The sequence below is a fragment of the Silurus meridionalis genome, chromosome 20 (genome assembly GCF_014805685.1).
Source record: "Silurus meridionalis isolate SWU-2019-XX chromosome 20, ASM1480568v1, whole genome shotgun sequence".
NCBI classification, from domain to species: Eukaryota; Metazoa; Chordata; class Actinopteri; order Siluriformes; family Siluridae; genus Silurus; species Silurus meridionalis.
Genome location: NC_060903.1, coordinates 13,672,958 through 13,689,654, shown reverse-complemented (window position 1 = coordinate 13,689,654; position 16,697 = coordinate 13,672,958). Strand labels below are relative to the sequence as shown.

Here is a 16,697-nt window from a genome sequence, read left to right as displayed (position 1 = left end):
CACACACACACACACACACACACACACACAGCTGCATTTAGGCGGCCTTTCCTCCAATTGAATTAAGGATTCATTGCAGGCATTTCAATGCTCACAGCTGCAGATCTGAGATGTGACATGGTTAGTGTATATTGCTAGCAAAAGATTAACTCTGACAACAGATAGTTAAGAGCAGAATGCAAAATAAAAAGCTGTGTGTAAAAACTTTGCCAGAGAGTTCAATTATCTATGTTTTGTTCTGTGGAATCTAAATGAATCACACAAATACTGAATCAGTGTCCTGGATCATTTCATGAATTTTTTTTTTTTCAACAAGTGAAAATATAAACCTAAGGCACATATTGAGGAAATGCTTATTGTATGTTTTGTAGTGTGGCACCACAGTGCTTTGATGTTTCGTCTGATCGAATTTGAATTTTGTGTATCATTACACCCATATTTAACGTCCACTTAGAGTCAGTAGTATTCAATATCTTTCCACCTTTTTCGAAACTTCCTGCAGTGCTTGTGTTGAGCAGGCTGAACTCATCCCTGTCTCACAAACTAGTGAAGAGAGAGGGGCCAAAATAAAGACAAGTGAACCCAATTTTGATTGCCTAATCAAACCAGATGTGTGCAAACATGACTAAGGACTTTATTTACCAAACCATTTTCCCTGGATTATCCACAAATAAAAGTGATCTCTTTATATTTATATGAACATTATTATAGAATTCCTTAGTATGACAAATAAAAATGTCTTTTGGAATTTTTTCCATTTTTTTTTTGTTCTTTTTTTTTTTTTTTTTTTTTTTTTTTTTTTTTTTGCCGACACTTTTACTCGACATTTCAGGTCCCCATGCAGTCCTTGGAAAGCTTGACAATCTGACGAGAAAGTGGACACACGCCATCCATCTGTGTCACTCTCACCGGATCCACTCTGTCTCCTCTGTAAATCTTTGAACATGATGCCATGATAAAAAGCTAATCATTCATCGATCACATCCCAACAATAAAAAAAAAGAAAGAAAGAAAGTAAATAAAAAAAAATTAATGGATAAAGACTGGAAAATACTTTCCCCAGTGAATGTTTTGTACCCTTTCACCCTTCTTTTTTATTTTTTCATATTTTCATCTATTTTATATAATAATAATAATAATAATGACTATAGAGTTATCCTTGATATAAATTCAAAAGTAGTACCTCTGTCAATTTTTAAATAAATAATTTTAGCAATCTTCATAACGGTGTTATTTAAAATAATGATAAAGATTCCAAAATGCAAGCTAAAGAAAGGAATGAGAAAGAAAGAAAGCCAGAGAGAAATGCTGAGTGCACAAAAGAAAAAAAAACCCTAAAGAAAAATAAGGGGAGTGATACGCAATGGAAAGAGAAAACAAATGCAAAGAACATCAAGTTTGCCTTTTAGAATTTTGAAATATGTATATACAGGGCTCATCTCTGTCTCTGAAAAGTGCTCTTCTTTGCATCAGAGCTTTTTTTTATGTTTGTGTGCTTGTGTGTGTACGTATGTTTGTGTGTGTGTAAATGTATTTTAGTGTAAGTGTGTGTATGTAAATGTGTGTGCGTGTGTAAATATGCGTGTCTGTGTGTAGTGCTGTGCCCAGTGGTCCATGTTTTATAGTCCTGTGTTATACCAGTGTATAGGACTTTGCGTATGGGTTGTTGCTCTGTTTCAGGTGTCCTCTAGAGTCTAACAGTGATTCCTGCGAGCTGCTGAGTTTGGCAGCCTGGGCGAGGTCCCCCGGCTCGCGGTGTGGCAGCGTGGAGGCCGAGCCTGGCTGCCACTGCTGCACTGCTTCCCTGCTGGGTGGGCCAGAGGAGGCAGGTGCAGTGGAAGGCGTCTCAGAGGGTGTCGGGGCTAACACGGCCGGCCTCTTTGCTGTACGACTTCTCTGTGGCTCCAGACATGTCTGACCCGTGGCTTCCCGGCCTGAATGAGCTGCTCCCCGGTTCAGCAGGAAGTCCATTCGCAGGTAAGGAGGCAAGTGGACCAGTTCACCTGCTGCACAAAGGATTTAAAGTTTATCTCACTGCAGATGATTCTTGAGCCTGTAATGTTACACTACAGCTGCACAATTACTTTGTATTTCAAATACAATTATTAAAAGTGTGAAAACTATGTTACTTGAAAGCATTTACGTAACTTTATTAACTATTTTTTTATTAATTCACAGTAATGTTTTATTGTTTAGCCCAGTTTTACTATACTTGGCTTAGCTTCATTGTAAAGAACCAGGTTGAATGGCCACAATCAGGCATAACATTATGACCACCTGCCTAATATTGACTGGTCTGTGGCTACGCAGCCCCATATGCAACGATCTGCGATGCACTGTGTATTCTAACACCTTTCTATAAGAACCAGCAGTAACTTCTTCAGCAATTTGAGCAAGGCTGATTGAACCATAAATAAGCCATGGTAACCACTGTTCTTTCCTTGGACCACTTTTGATAGATACTGACCACTGCAGACACTGCAGGGAACACCCCACAAGAGCTGAAGTTTTGGAGATGCTCTGACAGTCGTCTAGCCATCACAAGTTGGCCCTTATCTAACTCACTCAAATCCTTACGCTTGCCCACTTTTCCTGCTTTTAACACATCAACTTTGAGGACAAAATGTTCACTTGCTGCCTAATATATCCCACATCACTAACAGGTGCCATGATAAAGAGACAATCAGTGTTATTCACTTCACCAGTCATGTTATGACGGATCGGTGTAAATGTATATCTATTAGGGCTGTCAAAATAAATGCGTTAATAACGTGTTAACGCAAATGAATTTTAACTGCACTAATTTTAGTAATGTGCGATTAACGCAGTGAACATTTCTGTTTGACCATTTTTATTACAAATATAAATAAATACACAAGAGGCAAAATTAAAACCTTCAACAAAACATTTATCCATGACATAATTTCTTTACTCAGCAATGAAAATAATAAACTTCAATATAAGATTATTTTTAATCACTAAACATTTGTTTTACTGATGTCTTAAATCAAGCACCAGAATCCACCATGATGCACACATCCGCCAATTAAAACCGTCCGTGTGGAAACCTAGCAAAAGTTCCATTTGTTGTCCTGATGATTACGCAATTTAAAACACCATAATTACTTTAAAACAATAATATTTTGTCGGAGGATGTTGAGGATGATTTTACTAATTATAAACACACATTTGCATAAAGTATCCATATCTGCCCATGCCCATGTTAAAGTATTAAAAACTAAAAAGTATTGATTTAAGGTACGTTAAGAACAGATAAAAATGTGCGATTAAGTTGAGTTAACTCTGACCATTATCCGATTCATTCAGATGAAATATTTTTGAGTATTAAAAACTTGAAAAGTAATAATTGAAAGTACAACAGATAAAAATGTGCAATTATGTTGCGATTAATCACAAGTAAATATTTGAATCGATTGACAGCCCTAACACACACACATTGGATTTATTTTAGAACAGTCAATGTGCAGCTTTTATACCAGTATACATTTACTGTCCTGTAATAATAACATACAGCCATTATTGTATAACAAAATACAAAAGTGAGTACACCCTAAGTCATAACAGCTGTACATTGTTTAACCATGCAAAGCCACATGTTCTGTTCATCATATATATTTGTATATATGTATAGGACATGAACAAGACATTGTGTAATATATGGAGCACATGCTGGTATAGGAAATATCAACAATGGCTTGTGTCATAAGTCCCACCAAAAAAGAAGTATTACTCTCAATACTACAATGTTGGCTATTTCACTATATCTGTCTATAATTTATAGTATAAAATAATCTATAATAAATAATCTATTCTCTTCTGTCTTGAAATCTTTCCCATGTCTGACAAACTGATTAAGTTACTTACCCCTAAAATGCATTAAATAACTGTGCAGTAAACAGAAACAAAAAAACAGAAACAAAAAAAAAAGAAAATTGTAGCATGTATAATCATTTTTAAGGCATATACTGGTAATTGGTACTGGTAATTAATTGAATGGCAAATTTAAAATGGCGATAGTGTCTTAAAAGACCATTTCTTTTGTTATTTAAAATAAGAAAATGTTTGGAAAAAGGAATACAATAGATTTAGTAGAGTAATGAATTTAGTAGTCAAGAAAAAAACGAATACCCCAAAATAACCAATAATTATACCAAAGTAACATTTTGAGTTCTTGTGCTTCAGCTATAATTGCTCCGTAATTTATTTCATAAATAGATCTGTATTGTTCTCTTTTTCTTACATGTCATATCACATCTAATACAGAGCAATGTGTTAACAGCAAGAATTTCAGCACAATGTCATCATTCTGTCTGCCATGATGGGATTTAATTTTTTTCTTCCCGAGTTCAAAGCTCATTATTTAACACAGCTTTTATATGCAGTGAAAATGATGAGTGTATAAAAGAAATGCCTGGCACTCGATCAATCAGAATGCAGATGAACCTAAATTTTGTGTTCGAATTCAAACAACAAATGGACTATATATTATGTCTTGGTTCTATACATGTATATACAGTATAATATGCTTTTTTTTATATTACAGCCAGAGATTTCCACCAATCAATAGTTCTCAGCCCTGATTTAATGCAGGTCCAGTAGGTATGCTGACAATAGCGAGCGCACTTTTGTTCTCGGTTTCAGGAAGTGAGGCAGCAGCAGTGTTTTGTCACACCAGTCAGTCACATAAAGGCCGTGTGCTCATTCCATCGCACATTCAATGAATCCATTGTGACAGTAAACTGCCATTTTGTACTGCAGACAAAAACCTTTTCCAATAATGAGCACTGGTGGCCTCTATTCACCCTCTGTTCACGGTGCACAAAGACGCATTTCACAATGAAGCCTAAACTGAGACGGGTAACCCAAGAATCCAACACCCTGGTCGCTGTTCCCCTGGCTCACTTTTATAAACAAAAATGGACACACATCCATTTGTGTGTGTGTGTATTTGTCAACACAGGGAGCCAACACCAGTGCAATCGATACACCCAGGCATGCAGGTAGCCAAAGAGTGACAGGGTTCACTGAAGCAATGTTCAATAAGGAGCAATAAAACTAAATGTCATGCCAAATTAATTCATTATAGGCTAATAGTTGATTGACCTGTATATAAAGAGACTGAAATCATGCAGGTAATTAAGTCAAATTCTTAAACCTATTGTAAGAAGTTTTGCAACTTCTATCTATTTCATTTATATTTGATCATTTAAATAGCCTGAAGGACAGAATTGAATAATTTATTGTGCATTCAGACCAAGGAACTGGCCCTTAGTAAATTAAACAGGCCCTGAATTAGGTGAGTCTGTACAGCAAGTTACCTGATATTCAGGCAAGATGCTGAAGGTAACATAATCTAGAAGATTAGTGCCACTTGGCCTGGCATGAAAACCAACCAGAAATGTACATTAAGTGGCACAATGTGTGCCATTCACAGGTCTAAAACGTACACTTGTTTCGCTGTCCGTTGTTCTCATGGCAGTGTTTATATTGCTGGATTTCGAATTTGTTGATCATCTTGCACAATTCAATGCAAAGTCAGAAGAACAGACCAACATCTTTGGAGAAAAGCCTGTACAGTATAGAAGTATATATTTACTGTCTGCTAAAAATTGTAACTGATTGAACTATCCCCTAAAAACTACACATGCAGCCATTATTGTCAAAATAGATGGCAAACAAAAGGAGTACACCCTAAGTGATAACAGCTGCATGTTGTTTAACCATGCAAATCCACATGCCCTATTCATCATGTTCATGTTTTTGTCTGCTTGACAGACAAAACTTTAGGTATATGACAACAACAACAACAAAGAATCGTTTTTCTCTTTTTTGTTTCTGTATTTGCATCACTTATAGACGAGGTTCACTGGTGGTCTAGTGGTTAGGATGCGGCGCTCTCACTGCTGCGACCCGGGTTCGATCCCCGGTCAGGGAACCAACCCCAGCCATTAGGGTTGCACAAGCCAGTGCCCTCTTAGTACCGGTCCCGAACCCGGATAAATGGGGAGGGGTGCATTAGGAAGGGCCTCCAGCGTAAAAAAACGTGCCAAATCAAACATGCGGATCATGAATACGGATGATCTGCTGTGGCGACCCCTAATGGGAGAAGCCGAAAGAAAGGTTTTTATTTGCATCACTTATAGACACCAATACACAATGTGTTTGATCATTAGGAGAACACCTTGAATCTTTAGTTTTTATATCTGAACGCAATATTGGGTATTTTTGTTTGCTTGTGATTAATAAAAAGACCCTTGTAAAAATCTCACATCACATGCCGTCGCATCAAGGAAATGTTCTTCCAGTTGTATAGCTCTATGATGAGAAAAAGAGGCCTTGGCCATTAGTAAAAGACAAAACCATCAAAAATCTTAAGCCAAATCAAAGTTACCAAACCAACTTACCAGGTCTGTGTGCTTTGGGCACGGCCATGTTCATGACCCGGCTGGCATCCTGTGGTTTAGGTGGCGAGGCGGTGAAACGGCAGATGCCTGACTCGGACGGCGTGCTGGATGTCATACTGTCTGTGTAGTCGTTGGTGCCGGCTGTCATCTGCTCAGATGATGTGTCAGAGATGAAGCACTCTGTGATGGTGAACTTAGCATGGCGCAACTGTTCTTCCATTTTGGCGTGCTCATACGCTCGGGCGAGTTCTTCATATGTGGAGGAAGCACTCTCTGTGGACACCATGCTGCTCCGAGCACGATCTGGAAGGGATGTGGATGCAGTTTACAAACACACATGAAGACATAATGAGACATTTGTGCATTGAACTGCAGCTGAACTGTATGTAGGTGAGAAGTAGATACAGCAAGCGCCAATCAAAACAAGTTTAAAACAGAGAGCATGCGCCAGCCTGATTGGTGGATTGCTGTGTGTTTGACCAGTTAAGTTTTTATTCGCTCAAAAAAAAAGGAACAACTGATTTCGCAAAATGTTGTTGAGTAAAAAGTAAGAGATATGACTTTGAATGTAGTGAAGTTAAAGTGAAAGTCTCCCCATATGGAAATACTTCAGTAAAGTACAGATACTTGAAAAAAAGCTCCTTAAGTACAGTAACAAATTACATTTACTTTCTTACTGTCCACCACTAATAGCTGTCATATACTATTAGGATTAAGCAATGTATCATAAATAATAAGTAATATAAGTAGAAACAATAAGCTTATAACAAGAAATCAGGCTACTTCTGTAACCCTCTTATTTCAAGCTAAACTGAGTTGAACTGTAATTGTTATTGTCCTACATGAGAAACAAAAACCATGTTTTGGTAGCACTGTTCGGATCTCAGAAATTCAGTATTACCTGTGTCCTGAGAGGGACTGACACTGTAGCTGTCACTTTCCTTGTCCACGGAGCCTGTGGCCCGCGGGGTGGGCAACCTCCAATCCGTAGTGAGTGTGTGTGAGGACATGGGCTGATGAGGTCTGTTTAACGTCCATTGGCTGGCATAGCGGCTCCGCGTCGCAGGACCCGCTTTAGCCGTACGACGGGCAGTGGGATCTACGGGACACCAGCACCAGGACTGAATCACGGCTCGTTTAAAGTTATTTAAATCCAGCAGCTTAAAAGTGTTTCCATAGTGACTCTTGGTATTGTAATAAACACAAATTATATCAGGGGAAATATTATTTGAGTGGGCTCATAAAACTTTCACTGGAGCTACAGTATAGTTCTGAAAATCTTATGTGAGGTTGTGGGATTTGTTAAGTCAATATAGTGGGTTTAATCAAATCCCACAGCATGAAGGATTGCAATCTGTTTGTGTGTTTCTGTATTAGATAGATTGCCCGACCACTCTACTTATGATTAGTTCAGCTCCACTGGATATCTCTGCTACTTTCCCTATGGCTCATTTCAGCCTCATCAGCAATAACATTAGCCTGAACACCATCTTAACGAGTAAAAGATCACCACAGATGCTGAGATACAATATTCTAATGACTAAACAACTGGAACCCGATACACTGTTAACATCATAAAAAAAACAACTCTTTCTTATATATTAATTTTCAGGAATATGGAACATGTACAAATGTACAATAGATTATTAGTTACTTACTCGTACCAGGCCGAGCGTCTGAGACGTCAACCAGTGGGCCAGTTGTCTGGGACAGCGACTGGTAGTGAACCGTGTGTGTGACTGTGGAGGACTTTTGCTTAGACGTCTCGCCAAAATCATTATCTGTCAACAGCACTGTAGATCGGTCATCTGAGAAAGAAAAACATACACAAGTTTGCTAATTTATACATTCATAACATGGATTATAAACAATTATATATATACATACTGTATTTTCCGGACAATAAGCCGCTACTTTTTTCCCCACACTTTGAACCCCACGGCTTAAACAATAAAGCGGCTAATTTATGGATTTTTCCTGGGTTTTTCCCGGTTTCACAAACTTCAAGCCAAAAAAACTGAGCCCCATAACATTAGACCAATGAAATTGCCGAACGGGTTAAAGTGAATCAATTAAACTCCTTATATTAAATTAGATGCGCTCCCACTGAATCGGGCCGCACCACATCATAAATATGGATGATGTTCCTCTGACGTTTGACCTGCCGCTCACTCGGCCTGGCAACAGTAAATGCGAATCATTCGTCACGCTGAAAACAACCGGGCATGAAAAAACACACTTCACCTGTGTTCTAAGCTGCACGGCAGCGGGAGAAAAGATTCACCGATGGTGATTTTTAAACCAACGACGATGCCAAAAGAAAAACTCTCGAAAGAAATTGTTGTGAAAGGAAGGAGGAAGACAGTGAACAGTTACTTTCTTGGTAGGCTACTGTTTAGATACAAGCCGTGTAACAGACACTGTTTTTTGTTAAAGCCTGTGTAAAGTTCATTAGTTTTAATGTAGACAGGTGCGGCTTAAAAATCTTTGTCAAATTCAGTGGGTGCAGCTTATATTTGGGTGCGTTTAATAGTCCGGAAATTACGGTACACACACACACATATACACATACACATGGACTATAAACAGGCCAGATGCCTTTCTTTCACCATGAAATGCTATAAGCATTACTGAAAAGTGTGTACCAACAGCTCAGGTTTTCCACCTTGTGTCTGCTGCTGGAGCGGCTAAAAAGGTTAGCTGTCATTACGAGAGCGGCCTCCAGAGGTGAATCACTGACGCCATGTGCTATTTGTTTTTTAAACGTGAGACTGCGTGCTGCACGGAGAGCGCACGGTGCACGGAGAGCGCTATAATTTACAGTAAAATACATCAATACTTGTCTGTAATTCGTTCTGGAAGTCGTGACAAGTCAAAACTCATAAAAACCGAGCATGTGGTAGCATTTAAACACTTCAGGACCAATGATTTAGACTTAAAATGCACAGAAATCACAAAACAGTATGCTCTGGCACTGTTTGCGAGCTAACTTGAGACCGCAAAACTGAAGCGCTCAAAAGTTTGAGCATTGTCGAGTTCCAAGCATGCAATGAGTGCGAATACACTTTTTTTATTTGTCATACTGTGATAAGTACCGAATTTGACAAGATCTGCAGTCGACATGTACCGAGGTTTTACAGCATTTATTATTTACAATTAATTATATAATTACATTTATTAATTAGTATATTAATATTTATGTAATTTAGCACATTTTCATGCACATAAAGTTCTGTAACATTTTACATGGAGTGTGTGTTATTTTTATCCACTATTTATTTTAAATCGGTTGATTTATTAGCAAGTACGTTCCAACCTAGCTATTGGTAAAATCCACTATTGGTCATCCTCTACTATTAACATGTATCACTCTCGATCTGTGAGTCTTCGATAACTGCCAGTGTCATTGCTTTATAACCAATGCCAACCTCAATAAAAAAAATCATTGAGAAAGTTTCAGGACTTGACGGCTATACGCCAATCGTGATTTTTGCAAACAACGGGTCATACATCACTCTGCGACTATAAAAGTTCTCAGCATTTGAGAGCACATGCAAAATTAAATATTTCTCATAGAGTATTTTTTATTATTTTGCTCTATCTAATTAAAGTAAATGTATGCAAGTTTGGACAATTGTTCAACTCTTGGAAGCACTTAAGCTCGTACCTATTGTTTCCATTGTGTCTCTCTCCTCAATGAGCAATTGGGCTCGTGGGATATCAATGTGCATTCGGAGGGTTTGCTGTTGTTTATTTACAGCATCCGGGGTCCGTGTGTTCTTACTGCAAATACAAATGCAATCTGGTTAGAGTTCTAATAACTTCAGTGACTTGGAATTTAGGAGAAGATCATTCGAATGCATCCAGTGTATTATGGTTTATTTACCTCATCAGCATTTCTGCCAAGCTTTTTGCATCTGTAAATCAAGGAGAGAAAAAAAGGACAGAAGAGATTAAACCAGCACAAATGCTTCTATTAGAAAAATGTAAGTGAAGTTAACAGTAGACTTATGTGTAGTCATTATGCGTTCAGTTTACACACCCCGTAATCTTTTGAGCCTCTGTTCCCGCCTTCTCCTCCTCATAACAAGCAGCACGATGAAAACCATCGCAATGGCCACCAGGATGCTGATGATCGTCACCATCATTTTCAAGCCCTCAGTGCCTTGTCGGTTCTCCTGGCTGGGGTCTACGATCTTCAGCAGTGGAGCAATAGTGCCTGGAAAAGAAGGAATGAGGGAATTTGGGTTATGAATGTTTATTTTATTTAATCAGTGAAATTGTATGCCAATTTTTTTCTCCCTAATTTTATCACCCGCCGAATTTGCTCCCTCTAGCCATCTCTCCCCTCTTTTATGAGAGTTAACAACGGGGGGTGGAGGGGATGGCTAACTTTTGGACTAGACTAGTGCATCTTTTTAATTTCTGGCATTTCTGCATCACAGTGCAGCGTAACACATTAGGAGGAAAGAGCTACTGTATATGCCCTCTTTCACATATATGTTCCCACAGACATCCATGATTGGCCAGTTTAACTTAATTGTCAGGGAGAAAGAATACACCATCCTTCTCACCCCCTCTTATCCCCTTGTAGCTGTACTGGTGCTCTGCTAATTGTCTTATTATATGCCTGAATTAGAGCTCTAGAGTGCTCTTTCTTTTATTACATTGCTTTTAATGTAGATTATTTTTAACCTTAGTGTTCTACATGACACCTGCAAAAGGTTGTCATGAGAACATCCATCATAAAGGCTCTTTACTGTAGTAATCATTAGTGTTGATGTTGGTTTGATGCTTCATTTTTTGACATAAGGATCTGTTATTGCAGTGCCAGAGCATCGTCCATGTTTCTCTTTTGAAACTACCTACAGTAGAAAAGAATGTTAAATGGACCAGAGCATCAGTTTAAATGTTAAAGCAATGATCTATATCCAATTGACTGAATATAGGTGGACCAATTAAATGGCACCGATAATTGTTGGAACTATCGGCTATCAGCAAAAACCCATACCCATAGTTTTACTTCCAGTCCGGAATCATTACGAGAGCGACCTCTAGAGGAGAATCACTGGCACCACGTGCTGTTTATTTTAACGCGTGCTGTAAGGAGGGCGCATGATGCATGGAGAGCGTTATATTATATTTATTAGTTATAATAAATACATTATATAATGATATTTTTTTAATAATAAAATCATATTTATTCTCTTCAGAACATTTTCATGATTCAGTACTTTTTTTTTTTTTGTAATAAAGTTCAGTACTATTTTACATTAAGTGTTATGGATTTTTTTTTTCCAGTATTCATTTAATCGGTTATCGGTATGATCCAACCTAGTTATCAGTATCAGTGAAATCCACTATCGGTCGACCCCTAACACTGTATGTAATCCTTATCTGTTTATAAGCAGCATGCAATATGCATCTGAATAAACACTGCATACATTCATGATAGAAATTCTATTAATAATATAGCAAAAACTACTCCAAGCTCTATGTTGCGTATTTGGTAAAACACTTACTGCCGTCCATATTCAGTGTAGCAAAAAGCACTCTCTTCTCAGCTGTACCCGCGCTGTTGCCCACCCTCATTTGCAGCTCGTACCAAGTTCCTTCCTGCAGGTCATACAGCACGTGGCTCTTGGGTAAAGAGGTGCGCTGCATTGTGGTCCATGGGGCAGTATCTACTGGTCGGAACTCCAGCGTGAATGAGCTGATCGGACAGCCACCGTTGTTCCAGCCTATCAGATTGAGCTCCACACGTGTTGAATTGATGCTGGAGAAAAGTTCATGGTCTTTGGCAAACTGTGGTTCTGAGGAGAGAGAATGTAAACACACATATCTTTAGGGGATTGGAAAAAATATGATATTTAAATAGTTATAAATTGCTAAATTTGTACTTTAGGAATTCAGGTTCATCCTGAAAATTCAGCAAAATATAAATTACATGCTTGTGCTTCTGTTTTGTTTAATTAGCTTATTGTGAAGCTGTGATACTAAAACTATTCCCATATCTGAACCCTCTAATGGGTCCTCAGAGATTCAGGAGGACCAGAAGTGGACCAGTTGATCATGATGTTCACATTTGTGGTCAATCATGTAAAGCAACACCACTGATCATCAACTTATAAGTTCATTATCTTATTGCATATCCAAAAAACAGGAACAAGCCCATACCGGAAAGAAAGGAACTTGGAACAGTCACCATTGTGACAAAAAAGAAATAAAATACTCTTGTGAATCAACAATGGAAAATGTTATGTAAAAGTAAAAGTAAAATGTATGATGGACACTTTTATATCGGTGTCCTGGTGGCCAGTTCACAGTTATAAGACTGAAGGGATTGATGCAAAACCATCCTGATAATTACACAGTGCTGCCTTCCTAAATGGCTACTTTTTCTGCACTGCTTCCTTTCTCTACCATCCTAAGGCATTCAGATCGGGAGAGCTCCAGTTGTGAGACATCTCATAAAGTTAGAACTTGCCAACCCCACAGGGACTCTGAGGCATCTAGAGGTTGTTCCAGCTCCAGTTGTGTCCCACCTCATGAAGATTTTGGACCTTCAGAGAAAAGATGCAGACCCCGCAAGGCCATCCAGAAATGTACCAGCACCAGTTGGACAATCAATACTCAGAAAACATTCTACATTTGCTGTTTTTCCATCATTGAACATGTAAGGACTTGGGCATGGAGGAGTTGGTGTTGAATCTATAATGAACTCAGGTAAGCTAATTTATGAGGAGCATCTGGTTCCACAACTCCAACTGACTGTATTAGACTCTAGAAATGACATTGCTCATAATCACACACTCTGGTGCTCATGATATTTCTCACTCTCTGTTGTTTTGAATGATTTTATAATTTGTTATCATACTCTTAGTATCCCATTTGTAGTCTGGTTCCTCTCAAGGTTTCTTCCTCATATCAACTAAGGAAGTTTTTCCTCACCACAGTCACCCCAGGCTTTAACATTGAGGATAAATACATATAATTTGCTTATATTTGAATTTTTGTACCTTACATACTGTAAAGCTTCTTTGAGACAATATCCATTGTGAAAAGCGCTATAGAAATAAACCATAATTGAATTGAATACTTTTTACCTTTGCCATGGGTTTTGGCTTCGATGATTTCACTGATGCGTCCTGGGCCCACGGCGTTCTGAGCAGTCAGGGTGAACTTGTACCAGGTGCCACACTTCATATTCTCCAGCCGGTATGATCGTTCGCTGGGGCTGATGGGGAAGCTTCCCCATTCCTCACTGTTATCCTCTGAGTACTGCAGAATGTAACCTTAAATTGAAAAAGCAAACATACTCATTACAAACTAATTACAAACCAAAATTTTTAACTCGTCCATTCGTTAATCTGCTTTGTTACATGTTTCTTACTTAAAATATGCCAATTACTTACGCAAATCCGTTTTAAGGTCAATAATGAAACCAGCAAACATGGACGTCTTACCTCTGATTGAGCTTCCTCCATTGTCTCCAGGGATCCAGGACAGAGTGATGGACGTGGTGGTGGTTTTAGTTACAGTGAGACGTGGCTGGTCCGGAGGTACTACATGTGCAAAATGATATTTTGTATTACAAAATTGTATTTTATTTTATTTGAACAACAACAACAACAATAAACAGGGTTTTCGTTAAATCTTGAGTGTGCTTGATTCTAAAGGCATGCCAAAATAAAAGTACACCCTTGATGATTGATGATTTTATGTATCAGGACATCTGGTCCTTATCAGGTCTTGAATTAAAAAACTATTGTATATATATCTTTACTGCTTCCACAGGATTTTGGTGCTGATCAAAAGCCTTGGATTCATTGATTATCATCATTTATTTTCTTTAGAGTCCATTAGAGCTGATTCACAGACTCACCTTGAACCTGTAGATTTAGTGTGATATCATCCGAACCCCAGTTGTTGCTGACAATACAGCTATAGTAGCCAGAATCCTCGGCTTTCACTGTGCGGATCACAAAGCTGCCGTTGCTATGGACACTGCGCCGACCATCGATCGAGACCGGAGCAGGGGTCCCGTTGCTAAAAGGGAAATTCAAAACAAGCTTTTAGCAAACATGCTAGTTTGCATTATATGCTGTATGAGACATTTACAGAATGCCAGTGTGTGCTGCTTAGTCTTAATCTCAAAATCAAACTCACTTTCCCTTTAGCCATTTGATGGTTGGAGGAGGGTCTCCTACAGCTCTGCAGGGGAGGACTATGTCCCTCATCCATGGTGTGGTAACAGTGCCACTGAATGTTAGGATACGAGCAGGAGCTAGCAGAGGAAATGATGTAAAGCCACAACATTTATTAAAAGCAGGATCCTACAGTAAATGGATTTTATCCTCAAAACAAGCCTTCTTACACCGAACAGGCATAACTTTATGACCACCTGCCTAATATTGTGTTAGTCCCCCTTTTGCTGCCAAAACAGTCCTGAACCTTTGAGCATAAACAGCATTAACTTCTTTAAGCTACAGGACCTCATCTGGTGGATCGGACCACACGGGTCAGCATTCGATCCTCACAAGCATCAATGAGCTTTGGCCGTCCATGACCCTGTCACCGGTTCACCAATGTTTCTTCCTCGGACCACCTTTGATACTGACCATCGCAGACCGGAAACATCCCACAAGAGCTGTAGTTTTGGAGATGCTCTAACCCAGTCGTCTAGCCATCACAGTTTGGCCCTTATCAAACTCACTCAAATCCTTACGTTTGCCCATTTTTCCTGCTTCTAACACATCAACTTTAAGGACAAAATGTTCACTTGCTGACTAATAAATCCCACATCACTAACAGGTGCCATGATAAAGAGATAATCAGTGTTATTCACTCACCGGTCAGAATGTTGTAAAGTTGATGTAGGTAATAATAAGTGGCTACTTATAAATGACACATGTATGATGGATAATGTAAAATGTTATGCCTCTATTGAAAGAATTATACTAAATATCCATATAGGAGTGTGAACTGTGTAACACAAGTTATATACTGTTTGAACACTTTTTTACAGAAACAAAGAATTACATTTTTTATTCATTATATTGCACACCGATTCAACGCCTAGTAAACGATAGTAAAGTTTCCAACTCATTCAGCTTCATGATGACAAATCGTTCCTATCCGTACCTTTAGCTTGCGGCTCCACACTGATGATCTCACTCGCATTCCCTCGACCAGCCGCAGTCACTGCCACCACCCAAATACTGTACTGCCAATTCTGGTTCAGGTTGGTCACACGGCGGAAATACACATCGGGCGCGGCCTCGAACTCGCTGATGACCTGCAGTGTGGAAAATCGAAAAAAAAAAAAAGACTTTTACTTTTTTGTACTTGTACTTGTTACTTTTGTTGTACTTTTGTTTTCACGCAATCTCTTATACATCAGTGTAAGTATGTGTTATTTGTTCTCTTCATCAAATTGCTAATCTATAAGTATTACCCATAGCCAAGCAGAGGATATGGAAAAGTGTCCTGTGGTGCACCTTTCAGAAACTTTATATAGAAATAACAAAAAACCTCTGTAAAAATACCTCACAAAAGACACAATAATGACAACAGCTGAACATTACACTTAATTATACACACACTGCTGCTGTAAATAAATCAAATCAGTTGGTGCATAAAAGATTGTAGATAATTTTATATTTAGATTTAACAAAATATCTTGGGTATCCATTTTAAAGGACGAAGTTGCAAAGAAGAAATCTGTAAAATGTAGCTAATGTAGATGTTCCAAAAAAAGGTTCATTACTGATGCTCAGATTTGGACCCTTAGAGCCAGACTGTGTCACAGTTTCTTCCCATAAGCCATTAAATTGCTCAACAAAAGATTGGACTAATACACAGACACACACTCAAGCACATTCAATGCAATTTCTTTTGCACAAATATCTGCTGCTGATCATTACCAAAAGTTTACATGTACAATATCTATTACTATATGGAAGTTCACATTTAGCTGGTCGGTGTCACATTGTTACAGTGTAATTGTGTTGTGCTGTTGCACTCAATGGTGTTCACACATCTTTGCACACAAGCACTTTATTTAATATCCTGTGTATTTGTCTGATTGTTCTGATTAGTTTTTTATGTATATTGTTTTATGTGTTTTATGTAGCACCTATGTAGTTTTAATGTTGCACCTACTGTATTTTGTTTTTATGTAGCACCTGTGCAATTTTTTTAAGTAGCACCTATGTAGTTGTGTGTCCTGTACTGTATATTGTTGCAATGACAATTAAAGACACTTGACTT

At 38.4% G+C, this 16,697-nt stretch overlaps 1 protein-coding gene across 1 annotated transcript in view; it reads right to left on the bottom strand.

Moving 5' to 3' along the window:
• Positions 1 to 614: 614 nt before the first annotated feature.
• dscamb (Down syndrome cell adhesion molecule b) overlaps positions 615 to 16,697 on the bottom strand; it is a 140,365-nt gene continuing 124,282 nt past the window's right edge. The window contains exons 21-33 of the mRNA XM_046876766.1: positions 15,570 to 15,723; positions 14,595 to 14,712; positions 14,311 to 14,474; positions 13,892 to 13,990; positions 13,532 to 13,720; positions 11,948 to 12,238; positions 10,468 to 10,644; positions 10,312 to 10,342; positions 10,093 to 10,208; positions 8,084 to 8,233; positions 7,327 to 7,524; positions 6,426 to 6,728; positions 615 to 2,006 (exon numbers count right to left, since the gene is read on the bottom strand). Of these exons, the coding sequence (XP_046732722.1) occupies positions 1,633 to 2,006; positions 6,426 to 6,728; positions 7,327 to 7,524; positions 8,084 to 8,233; positions 10,093 to 10,208; positions 10,312 to 10,342; positions 10,468 to 10,644; positions 11,948 to 12,238; positions 13,532 to 13,720; positions 13,892 to 13,990; positions 14,311 to 14,474; positions 14,595 to 14,712; positions 15,570 to 15,723 (2,364 nt within the window). The 3' untranslated portion in view covers positions 615 to 1,632. The remainder of the gene's footprint in view (positions 2,007 to 6,425; positions 6,729 to 7,326; positions 7,525 to 8,083; positions 8,234 to 10,092; positions 10,209 to 10,311; positions 10,343 to 10,467; positions 10,645 to 11,947; positions 12,239 to 13,531; positions 13,721 to 13,891; positions 13,991 to 14,310; positions 14,475 to 14,594; positions 14,713 to 15,569; positions 15,724 to 16,697) is intronic.